Below are 23,741 nucleotides of genomic sequence, written 5' to 3'. Positions count from 1 at the left end.
TCAAACTTTTTGCTTTTTTTTTTGCTTTCAAAGAGAATAGCATTGCCTACATTGGGGGAGCAGATTTTCTTATTGAATTGACTGACAAGAGGCAAGGAGCATGCTGAAGTGCAGAGGGTTTCGATGTGGCCGAGCCAGCACAGCGAAAGTAGATAACTGGATGAAGAGGGTGGCGACGGCGTCTGTGATTGATCTGCTACCCCTTACGTAGCTTGCCGTGGCGGGCAGAAAATCTGAGCGACGTGCAATGGAACGTTAACAATGCGACTAGAACGGATCCGCAGTAAAGAGGAGTTGGCAAAGTGATGTCGCATGCGTGCCGAAAGGGCTCGATAACGTATTACGGCCGCGGAAAAACGCGTATTATACGCAAATAAATCCATGCTCCGCGGCCACTCCGAGTAGCTAGTGCCAGAGCAAACGGCGGGCATCCATTTCCTATTCCTTTCGGAACGGGTCAGCCTCCGGCTATCCTGAAAAAAATTCAATTTTATTCTGCATAATAATGCGTCTTTAAAGCGTACACGTCACTTTGGCGCTATGAGTTTTCGAGGTATTGTGACGTCGCGTGACAGACAGGCGAAGTGGGCACAGCTCGCAAATGCTTGACCAATAGCAGCGGGCTAAGGGCGAAAAAGGCGTCGAAACAGAAATAATTATTCTTCTTTCGTTCGGTATAATCATGCATAATCAGTGTGCCTATATCATATCAGATGGAGCGTTTTCGCGATTTACGTGACGTCGCATGAGAGACAGGCGAAGTGTGGGTGGACCGCAAATTTATTGACCAATCATGGAGGGCTGATTGCAGAATTGGCATAGAGAAGGTTGGAATAGCTTTACGTTGTAGCGCCCCTGGTGTTTTTGCAGCATTTCTTTTTGGTTTTCATCGTATACTTACTTCTCGTGTTGAGGTTGTCGAACGGATGAGGGTGTGCATTGTTTATATGCAATTCATATTTCAACTTCAGCGAGGAATTCGATCTCGAGAAATGAAGTACTGCCATTCCTGTTTTCCTGTAATATAGGTACGCAGGTAAGAGATTTAGTAATTGAAAATTTTAACATAAATATTTACCAAATGACTCGTGGAAAACTGGAGCTTTTAAAAGAGCGTTAAAGGTCTAACTTCGCAGGCGTGAACAACGTCAGTTGAAATGATAAGTTATCGTCGAAATATTCTTTCAGCGAATATTTTCTGAAGTTGCTCACTGCAGACCGCTTAGGCAAGTCGTGGAGTAAAGCTAACCATTAGGAAATACCAGAAAGGCCCTGATAATGTATAGGTGTAACCAGTTCTCAGTGGTTGCGAACCAACCGCACGCAAAAAGAACGGCGTATACTGAAGAGAGATAAAAATTTATTGTGTACTTGATGGGGTCCAGTCCGGGAGTTGGGACACAAACCCCCAGTCCCTCTCTTTCTCAGACGGCGGCCAGTCCTTGCTTTCTGGCGGCGTCTTCGGCCATCCGGAACGCCTCTTCAAGAAAATCACCTGCTTAACGAAAAATTATTATATTCATGCGGGATTCCTATCTTTCATGGGTATCGTGAACGACTTTACAGTGAAGATGACGGTACCAGAATTGCCTGTGCAACGAAGAATACAGGAGTCCGCGAGGGCTCATTTTCTCCTTTACAACGAACGCACGTAGCTGCGCTACAACTTCGGTACATTGCCGCAACACAGTGGTGATGCGCTTTAGGAAGCGCCGGTCGACACTACAGCAAGGACATCGCAGGAGAGTCCAGACACCGCAGTGACAGTGGCGAACCCCTCTTCCAACTATACCAGCCTCCCGTCTTCCCTAGTGTTAAACGCCGGGATGATCTATTCAGAACGATATCGTCGAGGCCACCAAGGACGTGGTGGAGGAGAAATAACGGCGAAATCAGCAGCCTGCAGGCTAACCAAAAATTTTGACACAGCAAGCAAAACTGGCATTCAACGCTCTGCAACTGTACCTTGCGTCATTTTCGCACTTTTCCACGCAGCAAATAACGAGGCCATACCGTGGGCTACAGGCGCAGATTTCGTTGGATGAAGTGCTTACAATAAAATTAAGAAATAATTTAAAAATCTCTTATGCTTGGTTAAAGAAATTATTTTGCTGAATCTGATTAGCCGGCTTTATGACGGTGCTATACTATATTAAAAATAAATTAAATAGTACGTACCGTGTACCTGCAGGAAATGTCTCTCTCGAAAAATTAGACCTGTATTACACTCAACTGCGGGGACCCGCACAACAGCATTAGATGTACACAGCGATGGCCATGACCGAACCAGCCGAAGACCACCCTCCGTACTAACTCATCATATTCGCGTTCAAATTATTTATTAAGCACATCAAAATTTTCTAGTACGCTCCAAATCTCGCTGCTCAGGGAACCTTAGAGCGCAGCTGTCGTTGGGGTTCATGACCGTGCCTCGAGGGCAGTGGAAGGCACCCGCGAACTCGGGCATCCCCATCAGCGGGATCATGCAGAGGCTGCGCGCTGAGAGGTGCAGCTCGTCGCGACCACACGACAACAAGCAGAAGCGCCGGAAGAACGCCCTCATGGCATCGGCACTCGTCTGAGGCGGATGCATGCCAGGCAAAGGTGGGCCGCCGATTCCTCCAGCACCGCTGAGTAGCGCATCCATCGCCGTCCTCGCCGCCATGGTCCAAGCGAACAGCTTCGATGCAGTGGCAACGTTCCAACCCGAATGGTTTCCGTTGAAAGAGCTGTGCAAGAGAGTTTGTGGTAGTCAGTTATGAACTATGCACTCGCAAACATATTCGCCCTAGTGTCACAGCCATTCACCGTGGTGGTGCTGTAAATGTGGTGTATTGCCACTGAGAACTAGGTCCTGGGTTCGACTGCCTGCGGCGGTGGCCTCCTCCTCGTGGGGTCACGGTGAAACAGAGCTCTTTCAATTTGCGGCACGTAAATAACCGCAGGTTGCAAATGTAAATCCACAGCTATCCACAACGATCCCTGAAATGCTAAATGCTCCTTTGAGACGTTAAACGCAATTTGCTAATTAATTAATTAAATAATCAATATACCACTCAATCATGTGATACACCATGTACGAGTTCTGGGTCACAACGAACTCGCAGTATACTTGTGCGCTGTCAACGGCTTAATGAAGATGATCACGCAGGCATCGTATACACTAGCGGTGCGCTCCCGCTAGTACGTGACAGACTGTAATGCCGACTAAGGAGCGGCTCGCGACAACCGACGTTTGCACCAGAAGCCGCGGCCTGCCGTCCGCCGTCTTGAATTGTCTCAGGATCAGCGCCACTCACGCGCTTGCACAGGCTTTTCCTTCGGACGAACAATGTTTCGTGGTTTCGGGTTTCGGCAGCTAAAAAGAAAATACATAGTACAAGAGCAGGCGCGACATTGCTTGCGCAGCGTTCATCTAGGGCAGACGATGATACCCGCCATCAACACTGCCAAGTCATACTTAGTCACCCGCCGTCGTTGCTTAGTGGCTTCGGCATTGCGTTTCTAAGCTCGAGGTCGCTTGATGCAGCCCCAGCCGTGGCGCCCACATGTAGACAGGTGTGAAATGCAGAAACGCCCGTGTAACTCGCATTGAGGGCACGGGGTTCAAATTATGCCCGTGTCTCCCACTACAGCGTACCTCATATTCAGATCGTGGTTTTGGCGCCTAAAACCCCGTAATGTAAATAATTTAATACTTAGTTTGCGTCCTCCACCGTTTACATGCTTTCCTCTAGCTGCTTTTCATTTCGGTTTTTTTACAGACTCTAGTCATGCATTTGGATGAAAAATTTGTTACAAACGCTTTCAAATGTGCTGCCGCGGCGTCGCCGCTCGGGCAGCGGTCGGTAAGAAACCAGCAAGTGGCAGTGCGCCTCCTTTCGCACCGTTATCGCCGGGTAAGATAAACGCCCGCTTTTTCAGACATGCTGCTTTGACGGGTGGTTGATTCGGTCAGCAGTTTTGCGAGTTGAAAAACATAGTTGAACAACCGAGGAGCGTGAGATTAAAAAGAAAAATGTGCGACCGTTACGTGCGCGGCCAAAATGGTCGCGCGAACCGTGACTGGCTGGGTGCGAATGTTCCTTATACGTTCAGGCCTTCCACGTAAATTGCAAGGAGTGCGAAAAGGCGATCACCCCTCCTTCGATGTTCTATAAAAAATCGTCGCTGCCGTACCCATACACCTAGTGAGATGGCCTATCCTTGAGCCCTTTCTTTCATATTCAATTTCACTCGATGACTCCAGCCTGCTAAGGCGACATTGGTTTATCGCCAGCAGAATTTTCTGTAATCACTTCTCTTTTGAACGCAAAGCTTCCCCTTCAAAACTTGATACCGAACTACGGCGCCGACAGGCTGAATGTTATAACGATGAGTCAGATTTCGCACCATACTTTGTTTCATTGTCTTTCTCTTTAGTAAGATAGTATCAAAAATATATCGTTCAGCTTTCGTTGAGTGTCGGATGGAATACTGTATTGACTATTGAATAAGCAAATGTCTAAATAATTTGTCACTAGTTTCTGCAATATGTCTAGTGACAAGGATTGTGTGTGAGGTTTTAAGGGCCTCGACTATTACTACTACTAATGCTACGACTAATAATAATAATACCTGTACGGCCCTTTATTTGCTTAAGAGATTCTACACCATACCTAAGAAAGAAACGCTTGTGGCAACGCAGGCAGAACCATTGCATCAGACCAGGACATCCGGAAACAAAATAATATTGGAATTAAAAAGTAATGTTACAAGCCTTGTTACGCTTGTGAATGAATACGATTAACTGGCATGCTACTACTCGCACGTAATATATATATATATATATATATATATATATACTTAAACAACTCACGGATTAGTTGTTTAATTAATCAACGTTTTAGGTATTGGCTGCAGACCCCAAGTGTGATACGCAAAGTTGTAGAGCACATTTCGAAACCTCTCAATAAATTCTTTCCAATACGATATATCTCACGTAGTCCTTTTTTCTGCGTTCCAAAGAAAGCCCGCGAAATATGAAACAATACCACGTGACGGGGCGATTGCGTACTGTTATTGTGCTACTATCAAGCGTGTGATGGATGAACAAGGTCGGCTGCAGTGCGACTGGCAGGCGACAGGGCGTTATGCCTGGTGTAGGTATCTGGGCATGCGGCTCTTATCGCAGGACGGTGCAAATACATGTTGCTGGCCGAGAGTTAAGTTTTAAAACTTTTGCTTATGTGGGACAACCTGCATGCACGCACGCACGCACACACACACACACACTTTATATATATATATATATATATATATATATATATATATATATATATATATATATATATATACATATATATATATATATATATATATATATATATACGTGCGAGTAGTAGCATGACAGCTAAACATAATCACTCAGAAGTGTAACAAGGGCATAAGTTGCTTAAGGTATGACACCAGGTTAAGAAGTGCTTTAGTTGAAGAGTAACAATACAAATTATTACCCTGTCTTCTAAAACGTGTTTCTTCTAAACAAATTGGAGTGTTATATAACATTTAAAATTTGATTATTTGTTATTTAAGAAATTGGTAACAAATGTGGGCATCACACCAGCACTCGTCAAGTTTACCTCGTCACAACAAAACATTTTTTGCCTGTCACATCCCTAGCAGATATGCCATATGACCCGCACTAAATAAGCCCGTACGATCATATCAGAACACGTTGTTTTCTGCAATGAACCAAAACTAGCAACATCTGTGGAATCCTGAGAGTGTACTGATGTTATAACAAATATATCTGTCATTGCTATTCAGATAGGTATACCTTCCTTTAGCGTGGAACCATACCAAATAGGGCACTTTTACTTTCGCAGGTACAGCACGGTCCAATCTTAGCGGGAAGACGCGAGCGCCTGGCCGACGTAAAAATTTCCAGTGACTCTAGGCCGACGGCCTGCGTAGCGCTGTCTGACGGCTAGATTTGTAAACGCGGAGCATCCGCATGGAGCCGCAAGAGTGGCGCCTGCCCCGCTTCATTTGCTACTTCTCCCCTGAACTGCGCATGCGCTGGAGAATCCCGCGGTGCGACCTATCTGGGCGCCCCTCTGCGTGATGCTCACTGGATAATCAGCAAGCAGAATAAAATGTTTTATTTTTTGCTACATTCTTCCGCCAGTTTTAACTCGACTTGGTTCTTGCTCATTGAAGCAACGTCCACAGAAGCTCCATAGCTCTGATTATTTGGATATCAATTAGACATGCAGCTTTATGAAAATTATTCTGTTACACCAACACGTGCGTGCAATGAAATAAAGTGTGTGTAGAACAACACATGAAAGTAAACGCGGAGGAGAAATTTTATTCATTAAATTTTTGGGACACAAGGTATATGGGGCCAGACCTAGCCACACGACGAAGTGCCAAGAATGCTTCACTGAGACGTCGGGCGCGAGGATCTCCTGTCCGAAATTACTCTATCGGCGTTCAGTGTAGCGTAACTTGCGGGAAAAGAAGGATAGGGGGCCCATGCACTATTAATCCTGTTACGTTTCGCCTACGACGCGCGGTTTAGCCGGCGCGGCTGCAACAAAGCGGCAGACATTTTGGCCTGTTCAGCGCCGCCGCTACGCCTCCCCGCCAAGCGCGTCCAGGCATGTTCCGATGCCACGTGTCTTCACGTGCGTGTGTGAGTGTATGTGCATATTGGTGCCCACGCTTGTCGAAGCGCGGCAGCCGGGGAGAGGAGCTCCCAACAACTGTGAAGCGAGGGGGTCTGACAGGCGCCGACACGACAGTATGAGCCACCTTCTCCTCCCCATTGTGCCCGACCGGCGCCGACACGACAGTATGAGCCACCTTCTCCTCCCCATTGTGCCCGAACGGCGCCGGCACGACGGCTGCGCCACCTTATCCCATTGTGCCCGAGCGGCACCGTCACGTGCTCGTCTATAGAGGGGTTCCTTCTTGCCCTCAACTGCGAGAGTATAAAAGCAGCTGCCCCCGGACGCCAAAGAGGGCTCCGATTTCTTCTGTTGAGTAACGTGCTCTCCCGTCTCTCTACTTCGGTCAACCTGACCGCCAACTCTTTGCGATGTTAGAATAAACAAGTTGTTTTGTTGTTACCAGTCGACTCATGCTTTGCCGGGACCTTCGGATGCTTCCAGTTGTACCCCAGGCCGCCAGGCCAACGCTACCCTTGGGGCTTGCGACCCAGGTGCAACAACGGGCGTCAGCGCCGAGTTCCCAACAACTCTTACCAGCGGTGCGATTACAACAATCCTCTAATGAAGAGCGGCTCCCACGGCTTCCGAAGAAGCATCCACCATAAGGCTAGGAACAACCCTATGTCGTTCCCGACCTGAAATGGCTTTAACAGTCTGTCTATCATTCTGGCTCACTTGATTGTTCCAGAGCCCCTTCACTCGCTCGACACAACTGCAAACGTCTACTTTCAACGTTAAGTTCCGTTTTTCTTAACTAGTGTTCCTCTCTGTCATGTTCTCCCTCTCTATCCCGTTTCTCTCTTTTCCTAAAAAGTTCTAGCCCAATTCCAATGTCCTCCTCACAGGCCTGGTCGGAAATCAGCTTTAATATTTCCGATTTTTTTTCATTTCCTTATGTACTTCTAAACCCAGTTCCTCACCGACAAGCAGCAATTCGTCTCTCAGAAGTGTTCTCGAATCCATGATTAATGCTTTACTGCCATGATCCTGCTCGCTAAACATAAATAGGTAAACACAACCTAGCTAACAATTATAACTCCAGCTTCCCTACTGTTCTAAACTGAATGACCAAAAAAATGAAGCCTTGAGAGCCGAAGCAAAAACGAAGCACACACCGCACACACAGCACCACGACGCCAAGTCCGTCTCGACTTTATCAGCCAGTTGTAAGAGTGTAATAAGTGGTAGCTGGCCCGTGCCGTCGTCCTACTCATACACGCTAAGGACGTTGTTGATTACGACCGTGACGATTACCGGAGTCCGTGGGAGAACGCCGAAAAAACAGCCTCTTCCTGGAGCTTGCTTGCTCCAATTGGTCCTTGAAGGCGACAGCGAACCAACTAACAATACTCGATCCGCCAAACGTGTCTAGCCTCATTGGCGCTATTGGGCAGTCCGAAGGGGCGCATTGTTGGCTTCACGAATCGTCGCAGCGGGGCAGAGGAATCTAGGGCAGAGGGCAGAGGAATCTGTGGTAAGAATACAATGGGTTACAGTGTGTTTAGGAGCTTTATCTATCGGAGACTGTGTAGTAAGCTCCGCAAACTCGTTGACTAGAGCTGCATACGGTGATGTAGGCAGTTTGATAAAAGTAGGGTTGAGAGCAGTAGCATGTGACAGAAAACCGTTGACTGACAGACCTGTGATGTTATCCACTAGGCGACAGCGGCTAATGTCCCCGAGCGGATGAAAATGGCTCAAGAAATCAGCCCCTAAGAGGGCATAGCAGACGTCTGCTATCTAAAATAGCCATGCGAATTTTCTCTTAAGACCGACATCGAGGGTAAGAGACTTCGGTCCGTAAGCTGCGATGACAGTTGAAAGCTTGTATGTGGACTGACTTTGCGCGAAGCGAAGACGTCGGTCAGTTTTGGACGCAGGAATTATGCTCACCGCCGCACCAGTGTCTACCAACAAATGCAGCCCTGTGGTTTTGTCGGTTATATGAATAAGGCGGATTGGCGTAAGGCCACGATCGCCCGGCGCCGTTATTGACAACTGGCCTGAGTGTTCCCCGCGTGCCAGTAAAAGGGTGGCACCCATCTACAAGCCGCGGCGTAAAAACGTCGGTGGCAGTAGCGCAGGGCCTGTGACGAAAAACTTCGCGCAAGTTGTTGAAACGGCCGTTGAATGGAAGGCGGCGAGAGAGCCTGATGAGTTCTGTAGGGTCGGCCGTTTGAGTTGCGAGCGTTGCGCAATTGCTGACGCAAGTCGGCGACTTGAGACGCGATCTCTTTTACTGCTTCCCGAAGGGAATCCAGTTGAGGCAGTGGAGAGGTAAGGACAGCACTTATGACTGACTGCTGGAGCGACGTCCATGATATCGTCGGCTAGTTCGATGAGTTCTGACAAGGGCTTATGCTGAGCGGTGACGAGAGCCATGCGTTCGTTGACTGGAAGCCGCTGTAGAAACAACTCAGGTAAGGAGTCTAGTTGGTCACCAATAAGGTGTCGCAGGTGACGTAAAAACCGAGCTGGACGTCGGTCACTGAGTTCTTCATTGTTCAGGAGCTGCTGAATACGCCGATGCGCAGGCGGGACGAGACGGCAAAGAAGAGGCTCTTTGATTGAGGTATATGGCATTTTCTGTTGGCTGGACGAGGATGCCGCGTATCTCGGCCATGGCCTGTAGCGGAAAACTCAAAGCAGGAGCTCATATTTGCGAGACAATTGCCAGAGTCATAGCTATGGTAGCGTAATGGTAGCTGTAGGTCCTGTTCCACCCATAGAAGGTATTATTGATCCATTCATTCATTCATTCATTGATACATTGATGCATTGATTTTATTTCCGTCTTTGGCAACATAACATTTGCAAACACTGACTGGACCTTTAGCCCTAGGCTAGCTTGGGAGTAGCAAGTAGAGAGTAGAGGTGGCAGGAGTGGAGTAGAAGTCGTCTGGAGTTGGGTTGGATCCATTGAACGTCGCATTCGTAGTCCGGGTTACCAGTAACTATGGAGCCAGGGGTTTATTTGTACGTCCCATGACTTGATTTACTCTATCGTTTCTAATTCCTCTCTCTCCTCTCAAGCCGCACCCCACTATTCCCTCATGTCTAAAATTAGCGGCGCGCCTGAAGAAGAAGAACAGTTTGCCACAAATTCAAACCTCGTCTGTCGGCACACGTCCATGCTTTGTAAAACGCAAAAAAAAAAAAGAAAACGCAGACCGGTGCAGTGAAAATATATAGAACCAAATGCTTCTCTCAGCTGAGGAAATTTACACGAATAATGCTTGTGGAACAACCCCTAACTGTGGAATTCTGCAAAACTGATAACGAAGGCTGTCACTTCCGCAACCATGCGTCAATGCTCACCGATAAGCTAGTCACGTATTTTTCTCATACTGCTCGCAGTAATTGGCCACTTTTCATAGCAGGCAAGGCAATTGAAGCCTGAATACTAAGCTTGCCCTTTCAACCATAAAATGTCCGCTTATTCAACAAGCGGGAGGCAGGGTTGGTATCGGTCGCTTCACACTGCGAAAAGAAAAAAAAACTGGAATGGTCAGTGTTCGCAGGCACGCGTCGAGCGCTGGGGCGGAGAAGTAGCAGACGACGCGGGGGCACGAACCGCCCTTATGAATTTAGGCGCATGCTCCGCATTTCCAAATTTCGCCAGCGGTTAGCACTCCGCGGACCGCCCGCCACATGCTCGCGTGTTACCTCTAAGGGTGGACTGTATACTGTATATCGCACAGCCAACGCTGTAAGAATTAATCGTCCAAATAATTAATAAATATTATTTATTAGAAAATATTTATGCTTATACGCGTACCAAATAAATACAAAAAATCGGTTCTGAAAGAAAATGAACAAAAAATGATATGTAGCGCCTGCAGCGCTCACAAAAAAAAAAAACATTTGGTAGAGTTAAATTCAACAAATCTGTAACGTGTCTTCTGATTCTTGTTTTCGTCTAGTTTTGCCTATGGGGCATCTGATATTTTATAGATTGTTTTGAAGCATCAGTAGAGCAGCGGTAGGCCCTCACATTAAGTGGCCGGTGAATTATAAGACACGTTTTTACAGTGTAGATGTTATGTTCTATTCTTAATGGCTTCAACATATGAAGCGTGCCTTTCTTGGCATTGCTGAAGTAGCAGAGACCATCAGATACAGCAAACTTCAGCAAGGGAAGATTCACGTGTGTGTCATTGGTTGCCCTTTGTTAACTTGTGCTATGGAAACACTCATTCAGGGCTACGTTTGACAGAGTGTCAAGATATATAACGGTTTTCTGCCTGAGTAGGCCTTTATCCCAGATTTCTGCAGTCACTTTCCACATTAATTACCGAGTTTTAACGCACTTCCTGAAGTACTCGTATCACCGAGTCTTTCACGCACGTTGCCTTTCGTGTATTTATTCCCGGCAAACTATCGTTTCCCTCGGCTTCCCTCTTCGATCTTCACCATACTGTAGCTGCTACTATCAACTAGAAAGCTAAAGTGCATACGCAACAAACAAAGGCAACTTGCTATTTATTTACCGCACAGAAAGCCAGCATAGTGTAAGTTACAAGTTTTAAATGCAGTGCGTCCACTTTGTTAAAGTTTGTTTATCACAGTGGCAAACATTAACTAAATGCTCTTGAATCCATGTTACTTTTGAGCTTTGTATAAAAGTTCAAAGAAAACAAAAATACTGCACAATTCGAACATCTTTATGCTACAGATCAGTCGGGCCCTTTCAGTTTCACAAACACTGGGGGATGTTACAAGTTTCGCTATATCCTTTGAAAAAATTAAAGAGAGAGCGCCAGAACATACTTTCGCCGCAAAACGTTCTTCAATGAATCCCACATCTATTCGACAAAACCACTAGTTTTTTTTAGAAAACATTTTGTTTTGAACTTGGCGCCATACCTTAAACAGCATACCTTAAATGATTAGTAATGAATACGTAAACGTATGAGGATAGAAGCTTGCCTATGAAGTTGGCGAAGACACTCGGTGCCTTCTCGGAAGCCTTCTTGCGAACGCCCGTCCCACCATTCTTTACTGCTGGCGGGAGTGATGACGTGCGCGATCTCACGGGCCAGAAGGGAACCGATCGTTCCGAAGTTGAATTCTCTGGGGACACAAGGAACATAGAGTTAGGCTCTCTAAGTTTCTTAAAGCAGCTCCTGTGGCAAATCCTTTGTGATGTAAAGATATCATATCCCCGACGTAGTCCATCTATTCGTTATTGTTATGCCCAGAAAAATTCTCATCATGCCCACCCAGCAGTCGACGTTTGAAAGTGGTCTTTGCAATTTGTACGGCCTATTGCAGTCATCAAAGCTTTACCGAATGCAAGCAACACTGTTACACTGCTATCAGCCAACGTCACTGTGCAATAAATCGCAGCAGTGCACAACTTTCTTCAATTGCCTTACCTCCTTTTCATGCACAAGTCATATACTATCAGTAACTGACAAACCGAAATGAGACCTGAAATGTAAACACACAGCGAAATTTGCTCTTGTTTGTTTTCTCAATATTTATTCCCGTTTTCATAAACGCGATATGTCATTTTTCTCTTAATTTTTTCGGCATTCTGTATTCTGGATGCGCATTAATTAGCCGAGTGCTCCACCGGAGGCCAGTAAAATCCAGGAACATGTGAAGCCGAATAATACATTGGGAAACTGCGAGTTACCTTAGTATGCTACTTCTTTCATAGCGACCAATTACAATATAATTTGTTCTTACGATGATGATATCCTCATTGACGGGCAAGGTAATTGTGGTTAGGCTAAACTTCAGTTACTGTCTGCCGGAGTATACTCACAGTTGAGCAAAAAAAAAAAGCCTTTTCTCGTTTTTTATACTGAGATACCGCCTATAATAGCTTAATGAATTTATGTATTTCGGGTAACAATGTGTAAAAATGTCATTGCGTACCAGCGATTCAACTTCAGTATGACTAGCGTGTGCGTTTAACAGCTTAACAGCTTATTAAATAGGGCTAGAAACAGGGATAGTTGGTATAGTGACACATTACGAGTACGATCGCCCTCTTGTGTTGTCTTGCGCGACCATACCATAATAAATAGCATAGAGGTCTCACGACTATGTGCTTTCACCTAGTAGTATATACGATGAATATCCCGAGTGCTTAAAATGAAACCCTCGAACACAGCGTTCAGTGATAGACTCCACAGTCAGACTGGCACTAAAATATAAAGTTGCCTTGGTTGTTATATGGCATTGAATAATTGAATGCAACATCTACGGAAGCAGAAATTAAGAGAGGCGCATACATTGCCAAATGACATTTCTGCCACTTTAGCAACATAACGCATGCGATACTTGAGATATGCAAGAGAAACACACCTTGGCATCGTTGCGGAGTACAGTACCGGGGCGCTCATGAGAGCACCCGAAACAACGATACTGTTGAGCAGCTCGCTGAAAGTGAAGGCACCTTCGATTTGCCGCTCGGCCAGCAGTTTCATACCAACAGGCAGCGGGTAGGTTATGGACGCCACCTTGTGATCCCCCATCAAGGTCAGGTGCTCGTTCAGGAAGTCACTGGACCACTCGCTAATGTTGGGGTAGACTGGCGTGCTGCGGTCACTGAGCAGTCTGACAAGCCGATGAGGAAGCGTCACTGTGGTGTTCCTGAACGTCGCTATCAGTGTGACCCAACGGCGGCTGTCGATCCACGGGACCAAGCCCTGGTTCTTGGCGAACGCGTCGACGACCGCGTCGAGCAGCGCTTGCACGTCTCCTTCGGCGATAGGGGGCAGGCCCAGAAAGCGGCTGACTTGGTACGAGCAGGCGTGACTGGCGACGCGACACGCTGTCTTCAGGCAGGTCTCGCGAGTTTCCAGCTCGGTTCTGTCCACGCTCGAGAGTCTACTCTTGAAGTGAAGAGCAAGCACCTCCGCGGCTACCTGCAATGACAGATAGGCTCGCACTGTCTCGCTCGCTGTATTACTACCTATGGCTCTCAGGATGCTCTCTGCCTGGTTATGGCCGGTACAGAGGAGCCGCTCGGCGCGGGACACACGTAGGTACTTCTGAAAGAGAGATGACCAATCTTCTTGCCCCAATACACGAGCTACCTCGGTGATCGTGCTCATGTTAAGCAGTCTCGTGTCAGAGTCGTTTTCAAAGGCAGCGTTCACGACGTCGTCAAGTTTAAGGATGTCACCGACCAAGTTTTTCGTGGGTGCGTTTGTAGCCATTTTTGAGAGAGCCTCCTCCAGGTGACTTTCGAAATTGGGAAGGCCTTCGAATGCTTTTCTAATTGAGCGTCCGCTCGAAAGGGCAGGGTACGTGCTTTTCGCGTATAATTCTAGCTCGACGCCAAAGAGGACGTCGATGCCGTTCACTGCCGACAGTGTCGCTATGGCCGTAATCAGATCACGCTGAGATAGGTTGTGCAGGCTGCTGGCGTACTTCTGCAGACGTGGAAGAACGGATGTCAGAGCCTCAGTGTCTTGACTGCTGTTCATAAAGCTAGTGCAAGCCCTGAAAAAAAAAGCAAAGTTTAAACGGAACATCCACGCAGAATACATTTGACAGATGTAGTATATATATTTAACGCAACGTTAAGGTTGCGATTCTGCGATCCATTATCAGGTCCCGTATGGCGGAAGAGTGCGTTGTGGAAGCAATTATCAAGGGCGCAGTTCACCTGTCTTTATGCCTGACTACATATGGCTAACTATGCTAAAGACTTTCATCGCTTTTATGCGCAGAGTTACTCCGGCCAAATTTATACATTCTATAAGCGATAGGCACCAAGTCCCTTATGCAACATGAAGTGACATTAGGTGTTAGCTAAAAATCTTCACATAGGTTTCCCAGGATTGTCTGCACGAACTCCTCAATTATGTCAATGCTTTCGACTGAGAATTGAATTATTTGGGTGTCATGACATTCAAACAAGCTTCATTGTACTGTTCATAATGGAAGCCTACTGCTCGATCCCGTCATGGCAGAAGGCACGCAAATAAGAGATGTGGCAAACAAACGAGAATAGTTATTACATAGCAACTACAGGAGAACGATGAGGCGCAACCTAAGCGATTACGAGTCGTTTTGCTATTCAGATTCTTAATTTATCCTTTTTTATTCATCTTGACAGTGTGCACGTAGTCTTGCAAACGCATATTTTACGGTCATTTCACGTACTTTGCAAACATGCCAATTACGACATAAAGACGGAGTTTCACCCTGTCAATTTGCCCTTATCTCCATGCCTATAGTTGTCAGGTTTCTGTCTATATGGAATCTCACTCGCCCTTGAAGATGCATCTCATTGCATAGGGGTAGAACTTATGTCGTGCGTAGTGGTCGTTAAAGTCGGCCAGTCGAGTAAACGTGGCTGTGTCCTTCCTTCTGTTGAAGATAACTTGTTAATGGTTGTTGTCTCTTTCAATGACTTGCTCATTTGAATTGTCGGGAAAATCTATAGCAAATTATACATTGATGTAGCAGTGGACTTAAGGTACCACACACATGCGCTCCAAGCGAGCGTATTTTCTTATTCAAAAGTTATTATCAGAAAAGAGTAACTTGGAATGAACTAAATTGAATCGTTTAATGAGCAAGGTGTATGCATACGACGAAATTCTGCAAGTTGCAGTCACCTCAAAGCGTTCTGAAAACTAGGGCGCTAGTTAGTGATTCACTCTTTCTAGTAAGCCCTAGTTTCTTAAACTTATGTGCGTGGAAGTTAATTAGTGTGTGACAGTATCCCCATAGCAGATGCTTGCCTGTATGTGTGGAAGAAAATGTGCGATCCGTAGGCGTCCGGGTAAGGTAGTTCGCCTGGCATGATAATGCTGTCTAGGAGGGAATAAAAATCCCTCATGATGTCTTCCATGAAACTGCCGTTCTGCGTCCATCGGTAGCAAACGTAGTCATAGAAGTTGTGACATGGGTCCACTGTCAAGTTCCCAGACGTGTCGAGCAGCTTGAGCGCCTGCGTACAGCGTAGGTGACAGACGTGCAAACTATGTATAATAGGTAGTACACTGTAACACCACTCAAACTGTCCAGCACCGTCCGCATACAACGTGTTACCGACGCTCTTTTACATCAAAGACAAAAATTCATATAGCACATGTTTGCGCCATGTACCCGACAAGTTGTCGTTCTTTTCGTGTGAGTGAACCATCGGAAAATATTGCTTTCGGTCATCTTACAATACTTCCAGAGACACCTCAGAACACCTTCGCTAGGCTGAACACTGGGCAAAGGAATGCCTCTGCCACAGACGGTACCATTCATTCGCTATTATTTCGAACAGTGACAAGTCCATTTCTTTGAAGCCGATACGTAAAAACACAGCGCACCTGATGAACATTTTTACCTCGGTAGCCGGTTTTGTCGAGGTCTCCCGCAGACTTCTCTTTCACGGATACAACGTAAATTTTGTCAAACTTGACATGGCGGCACCTGGCCAGCTTAGGCCTGCTCATTTCCGGACGAACGTGTGGCAGTTTCGAACGAGTTAATCTCTTTACAGGAAGTGGATGGTCTTGTAGATCTTGATACGATTTCTTTTGCTTTTAGCGCGTGAGACTCAACACAAGAAGGCACACAGGACCCACATGGAGCTATATTTGTGCCCTGTGTGTTTTCTTGCGTCCTGACTCATTCGCACTAAAAAAAAAATCTCAGATCATGATGCCATGCCAACAAGCTCACATTACTACTTCGTCTTGTAGATTTTCGCTACACTTTATCTTCCCCCGGCAGCGAAGTTTTGGTGTTATCTCAATGGGCGTCTTGAGATTGGTTCTCAATATCGATTGACGAAGGCCTAGTCTATGGTCACACAGGGATAGCTCGCGATATCATTGCAACGCAATGGTGGCGCCATGTGCAGCCGTTCCGGCAAAACACGGTGAATAAAGCCGCGCGGTGACAGTGGCGACGCCAACTTTTTGCTGAGATTTGGGCGTCGCCGTAGACGACACGCACCTGCCATTCCCTTGGTTTGGCGTTGATTCAGGCAGCGCACGCCTGCATGGAAAGGCCTTATATGCGTTTCATTGTAACGCATGTGCTCTACCAAGCTTCGCGGCAGTACACATATGTATAGCAGTGACGTCATTTAGCTTGAAAAAAAAATAATAATATCGGTAAACGGAGACTTCAGGAGAGTAGCTGAGATTATGCTAACAAACCTTTAGGAGTCCATTCAGAATCGCAGCACGCGGTTTAGTCTAACTATAGGCGTAATTCTAGTGCTTCATAAGGGAAACTAACGATTGACCTAATAGACCTTCATAGACGCTGAAAGTGTTCTCGACTGCGTCTCGATCATAGAATATCTTATTTCGATCAGATATTTAGAGAACAGTTGCTCCGTCTTCCACCGTACGTATCCCAAAAATAAGTACTTCTTTTTCGCACTAAAATTAACTAAGAGCTATGTATACCTATATCTTCGGGAAGCTGAAATCATTTACTTGCCTCCGTCACCGCCATTTGTAACTCCAAGTATTTCAAGACCGCCACTAACACATATATTTGTTCTTGTCCCTCTCCTCTGTAGAACGTTATTTCGGGCGATTAAAAGTAAATAAATAAATAAATAAATAAATAAATAAATAAATAAATAAATAAATAAATAAATAAAGTGGCCGGCGCAACACTCTTGGGACACTCAAGGGGCAGCGGATAGATCAAAGCTGGCGCCAGGGCCGTCCATGGGAACCTATTTGGCTCTGAAATAAGGGACTCCTAATATCTTCCCCTTTCGGGTTTCTTCATCACGTCAGTGTGCCCTGACGCCAACGTTTGTTAATGTGCTTGAAAAGATGTGACCACTTTTTATTGCAATTACGCACGTGAACATTTGTGAAACTATCATACAATGAGCTCTACATTCTAAACGTTCCAAGGTTTTCTGAGATTGCATTCTCTGGGAAATATTGGCCGTAAGGCTACAAGGAGGTGTTCAAGAAGCTCGAGTGCGATGTGCTAATTTCATTGGAAACTTACACATTGCTCAAGATCTTTATTTACAATGCGTCTGTGCAATAAAAGGAAGCACTGAAGGATTCTCGTAATACAATCCTTCATAAATGAGCTCTCAACGTCAAACAGGGATACGTAATCTCTTACTGTAACAGAATACAGTCTCATAAAATACACAGCGGCGGGTAGCGAAATGGAATGATCTTCGAAGTTTCACCGTGGCTCCTTCGCCGGTCTCGTGTCTGTTCTTGTCCTGCTCGTTCAGCCCTTGTTCCTGCTAAAAGCCATACGATTGTAACTATACATAGGAGTCATACAGTAATTCAGGACTACTTTCCTCCTTTGTGTCCCTCTATACTTACGAAGCCATCAGTGCCGAACTTGTCGAATGAATGCATTGCGAGAGTTCCTATCAGAACGTACCTCGTGACACTGCTCTGTTTCGCAGGACATTGACAAGTCGGCGACTTCCTCCGCGCGTCGCGAGATGGCCATGGCGAAAGCGAGCATGGCGAATCCAACGAGTGAACAGAACAAGCCTATGAGCACGCCAGCGATTGCACCAGGACCTGCTGGCGCCTTATCATACCCTCGCTGGTCTTTTTCGTCGACTGCAAGACGTAAAATAAGAACAAAAAAGAGCGTCTAGATTAGCCATATTCTCCTGCACTTTTTACAATTGTACGCCTCCCGCCGCTGCTCTGCCGCTCTTATCTATTCAACAGTAGCCGAAAGAAGGCTGTCATCACAATAGGTGCATCCCATGAGTTTTTATCACATCTGGATAGGTCGAGCGTTGTGTGTGCATCCTTGACTTTAGCATTGCTGGGAGGGCCCACTATAGTCGGATATAAATTATTGCGATATACTTTGGATGAGCACTTGCATGTTTAATACAATGGTTCCGGGCACTGCTCCGGCCGCCACGAGAACTAGAGAGAGGACATTTTTGAAGTGTACAGCTCAGCAGGCGGGACACGGAGGGCAACAACCGGACACATGCCCGTTCTATGACATACGTCCCAATGCAGAAAGGCAAATGAATCTGTCTCTCACTGCGTGACCTGCTCACTATATAGGTAAGAAACAAGCTAGCTTGTCTGCCGTTCTCAACACAAGCGCCTGTCGAGGACAGCGCATGACTGCAAGCCGGCGCCTAATTAGAGCCCCAACCCGTTTGTAAACGAGGGCAGCAGTATAGTGGCCTAAAATAGCACCGTAACTTACAACTTACACTGCACCTTTGACTTGTCTCCGACACCCGTGGTTTCCTTGGGACCGCTAGTCAAGCCACTGGTCACGGCGTCCGCAGATGGAGGCACTATGGTTGCAGGCTTCAAGGGGCGCGCGCCCTGAGTGGTGGTCTTGGGTGCCGGCTCTCCGTCTGAGGCGAGCTCGAGGTGAGAGGCACTTTTCTCAATTTTGGGTGTTGCGGACTTCCTCGATTTCACCGAACCGGTCTGCTTCGTCAGGATTGCGGAGCCGTTCGTCGGTGTCTGAACGGACTTGGCAAGAATGCTTCCTTCGTCAGTAGTCATTTCGTCGATTAGAAGAGACGAACGCAAACTGTAGGACTTTGTACTTCAATATGGAAAGGCTGGCACTGGGCGTACTGCAAGGAAGAAGGTGTCCTCATTATATGGACCTTGAAGTAAAAACCCGCAAACCGGTACTTGTGGTTGGTTATTATTACCATAAAGGGAGTGTTTCCTTGATCCTATTTATTTTTTTGTGCAAAACAATTTAGAAGGAAAGTTGTCTTTAATGACCTGCCAAAAGGCATAAGGTGCCTGACAAGGCCATGCATCTATGCAGCCGTGCACCCGGATCATAGTGATGCACATGCACGAAAAAGAAACACCTAATACAAATAAATAAATAAATAAATAAATAAATAAATAAATAAATAAATAAATAAATAAATAAATAAATGGTCTGTGAACCAAAGGCAATGTTGGTCAATAGGAGTGCTGTAGTAACAAAGAAATCCTAATATTAAGAACTGAGGGAGCAGATTACAGGCCACTGGTGGACACTTCATAAAATTATGAATGAAATAAAATGAGGAGGAATAATTACTCGCGGTGAGTAAAGGGGCAGAATGTCAACAGATTGCGTCGGAGAAGGAGCCTACATGGCATACCTAGGACACCCAGGAACCACAAAAAAGAATAATCTGCGTTGTGTTTGTAGGAGGTTCATGCCTGGGGCGTATATAGTTAGTTTAGGCAGACTTTTCACCTATATCAAGCGTGCCGGCTAATTGTCAATGACACTAAAAATACCAAAATATGTCTGGATAAATAAAGCATTCTACAAGCGTGGTTAGGGAAAGAAAAGCGCACAGTTGATGTTTGTATACACAATCAATGTGCACCAGTGTTTATGTGCCCATATTCTACCCATTGTCCTAGTACACAAGGAAAGACATCGACTTGACGCGGTCAGAGCGCTGTCGATACCTGTAAAGCTTTTCGCAAGCACACGCTTAACCAATGTTTAACTCAGTGTTCGAAAGCTGTAGACAGTGGGCGGCCGACTTCGCGCACTGAACTCATCGCCTTATTTTACCACCACGCACATATATTTACCCGCCACCTTTTCCCTCTCCCTTTTTCGTTAATATTGCCCCAGTGTAGAGTAGCGCACCATAGGTACTCCTCCGGCAGACCTTTTCGCCCGACCTCACCGCCTTTCAAGCCATTAACATTTCTCTCTCTCTCCTGTTCGAACAGATAGTGCGAGTTTGTGCTTGCTTTAGAATAATATCTAAAGGAAAGCGAACATTTCGTGCAACCCGAGCAGTGAAACTGTTAAAGCGAATGCATACTGATGCGTCTTCAAAGTTGCTTTAGAAAAATTACGCGCTCGTTATTTCCTCCAAGCTGTAAACTTCGGTAATGTTAATGCCTTACGAGCAAGGTACGCACCTATGTGAGCTCGACGGGCCAACGACAGCTTCAGCAGGGAACGTTTCGCGCACTTGCGGCAGCAGCACCACCGGTAGCTCCAATGGCCCGGGGAAGCAAGAACGTGAAATGGCACGCGGTGGCAGTGCGCGCGACTGAACGGACCCCGACCACGTTCTAATTCTCTTTCTCTTCGCTCTTTGTGAAATTTTATCACCGTCCAGTGGAATTTAACGCGAATCAAACAAAGTTCTATTGAACATCACCCGGTCGTCTGTGTACGTTCTGCGGAATGTGAATTCCACAGAACGTTCTGTGGGTTAATGTGAATTCTGTGGAATTCACATTAACCCCCCCTCCCCATCCTCGCCACCTTCCCTAAGAAAGCGAAGATCAAGAAAGTTCGTTTCATTCTTACTCGTGAGATTAGTGACAGGCACATATGCTTGTTCCTCTTTCGAATAAGATTACCTTGATTAAAGCCTTCAATCCCACATTCTCGGCCATGCTGTGTTTACCCGCGTAAATAGTGGGGCACTTTCTTCCTCAAGTATATATTATTTCGCGTCATGTGTCATGACTTCGTATAAGTAGCCTTGTTTATATGCTCCTTGCCTCTCTTTTCCGAAAGGAAACTTTTTTAAAGATATTTGTTTGGCTATGATACACGTTTTACTGGTGAAAAGGGCATTTGCGAAGTCATTTGTTGGAGCACGCTGCTGACGTGAAGTCATCGGGAGCTGAAATCACATCGGAAAGAATTATAATAACGAACCAACGAATTATTCATTTATTTACCGTGCCCAGGAACAATCCTAAAGTCTGAGTGCTGGCTCACGCATGCAAGAAACAAAAGAAAATTCAGGGAAATATAACTAAAAAAGAAAAGTGCAATTATTAGAAAGAACAATTCGCCTTATTTGCCTATAGTAATAATGAGAAGATGTTGACTTACGTCACCGAGTTCAAATATCTTGGCGTAACTTTTTCTTCCAACTTAAAAGGGCTCAAACACGTCAACTTCCTTTGTTCCAGGGCGCTAAAGCGACTTGGATATTTAAAAAGAACACTAAAAACAGCAACCAACGAATGCAAGCTAGTAGATTACAAATCTCTCGCTAGGCCCACTCAAGAATATGCATCTGTTATCTGGTCACCTCACTGCCTATCCCATGTATCAAATCTTGAGGCTGTGCAGAAGAAAGCTGCTAGATTTATTTGTAATCGATACGATCGCAATTACTCCCTTCTCTGCATGCTGGCCTGCTATCGCTTGAGTCGTTGGCACGTAGGCGCACGTGTGAAAGGATTATTACATTGCACAAAATTGTACATGCCGCTGTCATTGTCGACGTACCTGTGACATTTGTCAGCTACTCGGCACGCATGAATAAAACAAAACAAAATGCGAGAAAATATAACTGAAAATGACACGAAGAGCCATTCCTTTGAATATTGTTTCCTTTCGAGCTCACTTAAATGGCCTCAATTTTTCTTTCTTGCCATTTACCATTCAATTGTGGAATAACCTACATACTCACCTCCGAGAATTGCCACATGAGCGTTTTGTAGACGAAGTTCGTTTACATGTGACATGTTGATTGTACGTTGTCTTGATGTACTTACCCACTCCTGCTATGTCTCAAAGCTGAGACAGCAGTATTTGTAAATAAATAAATAAATAAATAAATAAATAAATAAATAAATAAATAAATAAAACATCAGTAATGAAAATTCGCCAGAGACGCTTAAGACTGCTTTCGTGTAGGAATGTGACAGCATTATACCGTTTGTAGACCTCGGGACGCCATGGAGACGTTCATGTTATACGCTCATGACGTGGCACCACCTCCTCCCCGTTGGCTGCGACCTGACATGTGCAATGACGCGTGCACTAGGCACACCTTTAGTCAGCCAGAACCGTGGAGCCGCCGTGTCTTCGGAGTTGCTTTCATGCGTCCGTGGTGAAAGGTGGTGGATAGCATGAGCTCCCAAGGGGTGGACTTAAGCTGCCCGACAAGGTAGCTGGATAAGGTCAAATGAGAAACCAGGCCAGGACTACCAACGAATTTTGCCATCACTGCCGACAGGTGCGTCTGTTCTGCGCATAGATTTTTTACATGGTAAAGTTAAGGCGAGGCATTAAAGAGTGGAACATTTTTGAGACGCTCTTACATGACTGGCTCTCGTGCCAGAAGTGGTTGCGCTGGGTTCAGATCAAATGAAGCATCTATGGGCGGTGACTTTCAATGACGAAGGAGGAAAAAAGATTCTCGCTGCAGACGCTTTTGATGTCAAGGACCACCGCTGTGTGGTCGTCTACCCGTGTGACCGAGACGCCCGTATCAAGCTCTACTGGCTTCTTCAAGGAGTACCTGATGGCGACGTTCGCACTGCTTTGTCGTCTTTTGGAAAAGTGGCAGATCACCAGGGACAAGTGGAGGATGCAATGATTCGTTGACAGAGGGTCAACCACCTGTTCTGTCACATTAAAGCTGAAGGTGGGCGTCACCATTAAGGACTTGCCCCACCAGGTGAGAGTAGCAGATGTGCTCGTGCACGAACCAGGCAGGGCAACCCTCATCCTCCGATGCCGCGACATCGGGCACATACGACGCGAGTGCCGTGTACAATGGTGTGGGCTTTGTCATCGTTACGGTCACGACGATACCCAGTACGTCCGAACATAAGTCACAGTGACAGGCCCCAAATTGGAGGGAAAATGTCACGGATCACCTGATGGACGTGGTAGACGCTGTCCAAGCCGCGGGTGAAGGAAAAGATGCCCAGTCCTCGGTGTTAAGGTCCCTGAAGAAGGCAACGCATGCTGATGAAGCCAAGTAATTGGATGGCTGGGAAGACCCGCGGGATGTTGGAATGCATTATTGGAATGCATTATGCAACCGCTCAAACGACAACGGACGAAGAAGGAAACACACAACACAAGGATGACACGGCAGAACCAAATAGCTCGATAGAGATCGAGATAAAAGAGGCCAAGGAAACTTGCACCTCAGCAAAGGTGACGACACTGACGACGCCGTGCTGCCACGTCAAGTAGTGCGCTTACTAAGGGGCTTCACGAAGAGGCGGATGAGCACGAGGAAAAGGATCAAGAGACAGGTAGCGACGAGCCTCCACCGAAGGCTGCACAGGGACGCCGACAGGCGTTCAAGCTCAAGCCCAGCCA

At 46.2% G+C, this 23,741-nt stretch overlaps 2 protein-coding genes across 2 annotated transcripts; both read right to left on the bottom strand.

Moving 5' to 3' along the window:
• Positions 1–2,322: 2,322 nt before the first annotated feature.
• Positions 2,323–14,174, bottom strand: LOC142570877 (membrane metallo-endopeptidase-like 1). Its single transcript, XM_075679184.1, has 3 exons — positions 13,035–14,174; positions 11,646–11,789; positions 2,323–2,729 (listed from the first exon to the last, which is right to left on the bottom strand). Exons 1-3 carry the CDS (start codon positions 14,159–14,161, stop codon positions 2,351–2,353), a joined length of 1,650 nt encoding a protein of 549 aa, XP_075535299.1. The 5' UTR covers positions 14,162–14,174; the 3' UTR covers positions 2,323–2,350.
• Positions 14,175–15,387: 1,213 nt separating this feature from the next.
• LOC142570342 (uncharacterized) lies at positions 15,388–20,659 on the bottom strand. The gene is made up of 4 exons (XM_075678729.1): positions 20,573–20,659; positions 18,877–19,254; positions 18,066–18,253; positions 15,388–15,636 (listed from the first exon to the last, which is right to left on the bottom strand). The coding sequence occupies exons 2-4, from the start codon at positions 19,178–19,180 to the stop codon at positions 15,388–15,390; spliced, it is 741 nt and encodes a 246-aa protein (XP_075534844.1). The 5' UTR covers positions 19,181–19,254; positions 20,573–20,659.
• Between the last annotated feature and the right edge of the window lie 3,082 nt (positions 20,660–23,741).

The sequence above is a fragment of the Dermacentor variabilis genome, chromosome 2, assembly GCF_050947875.1.
Source record: "Dermacentor variabilis isolate Ectoservices chromosome 2, ASM5094787v1, whole genome shotgun sequence".
NCBI lineage: Eukaryota > Metazoa > Arthropoda > Arachnida > Ixodida > Ixodidae > Dermacentor > Dermacentor variabilis.
The sequence above is the reverse complement of the archived record's forward strand: the minus strand, read 5'-3'. Positions and strand labels throughout refer to the sequence as shown.

What these genes read in the sequence shown, in the direction of transcription:
- LOC142570877 (XM_075679184.1), bottom strand. Translation starts at nt 14,161, where the DNA reads ATGAACAGCAGTCAAGACACTGAGGCTCTGACATCCGTTCTTCCACGT. An exon ending in TACTCCGCAACGATGCCAAG is followed by an intron (nt 11,790 to 13,034) that starts GTGTGTTTCTCT and finishes TTGTGTCCCCAG; the next exon opens with AGAATTCAACTTCGGAACGA. An exon ending in TGTCTTCGCCAACTTCATAG is followed by an intron (nt 2,730 to 11,645) that starts GCAAGCTTCTAT and finishes TCTCTTGCACAG; the next exon opens with CTCTTTCAACGGAAACCATT.
- LOC142570342 (XM_075678729.1), bottom strand. Translation starts at nt 19,180, where the DNA reads ATGACTACTGACGAAGGAAGCATTCTTGCCAAGTCCGTTCAGACACCG. An exon ending in AGACAAGTCAAAGGTGCAGT is followed by an intron (nt 18,254 to 18,876) that starts GTAAGTTGTAAG and finishes TACGTCTTGCAG; the next exon opens with TCGACGAAAAAGACCAGCGA. An exon ending in AAACAGAGCAGTGTCACGAG is followed by an intron (nt 15,637 to 18,065) that starts GTACGTTCTGAT and finishes CGCTGTACGCAG; the next exon opens with GCGCTCAAGCTGCTCGACAC.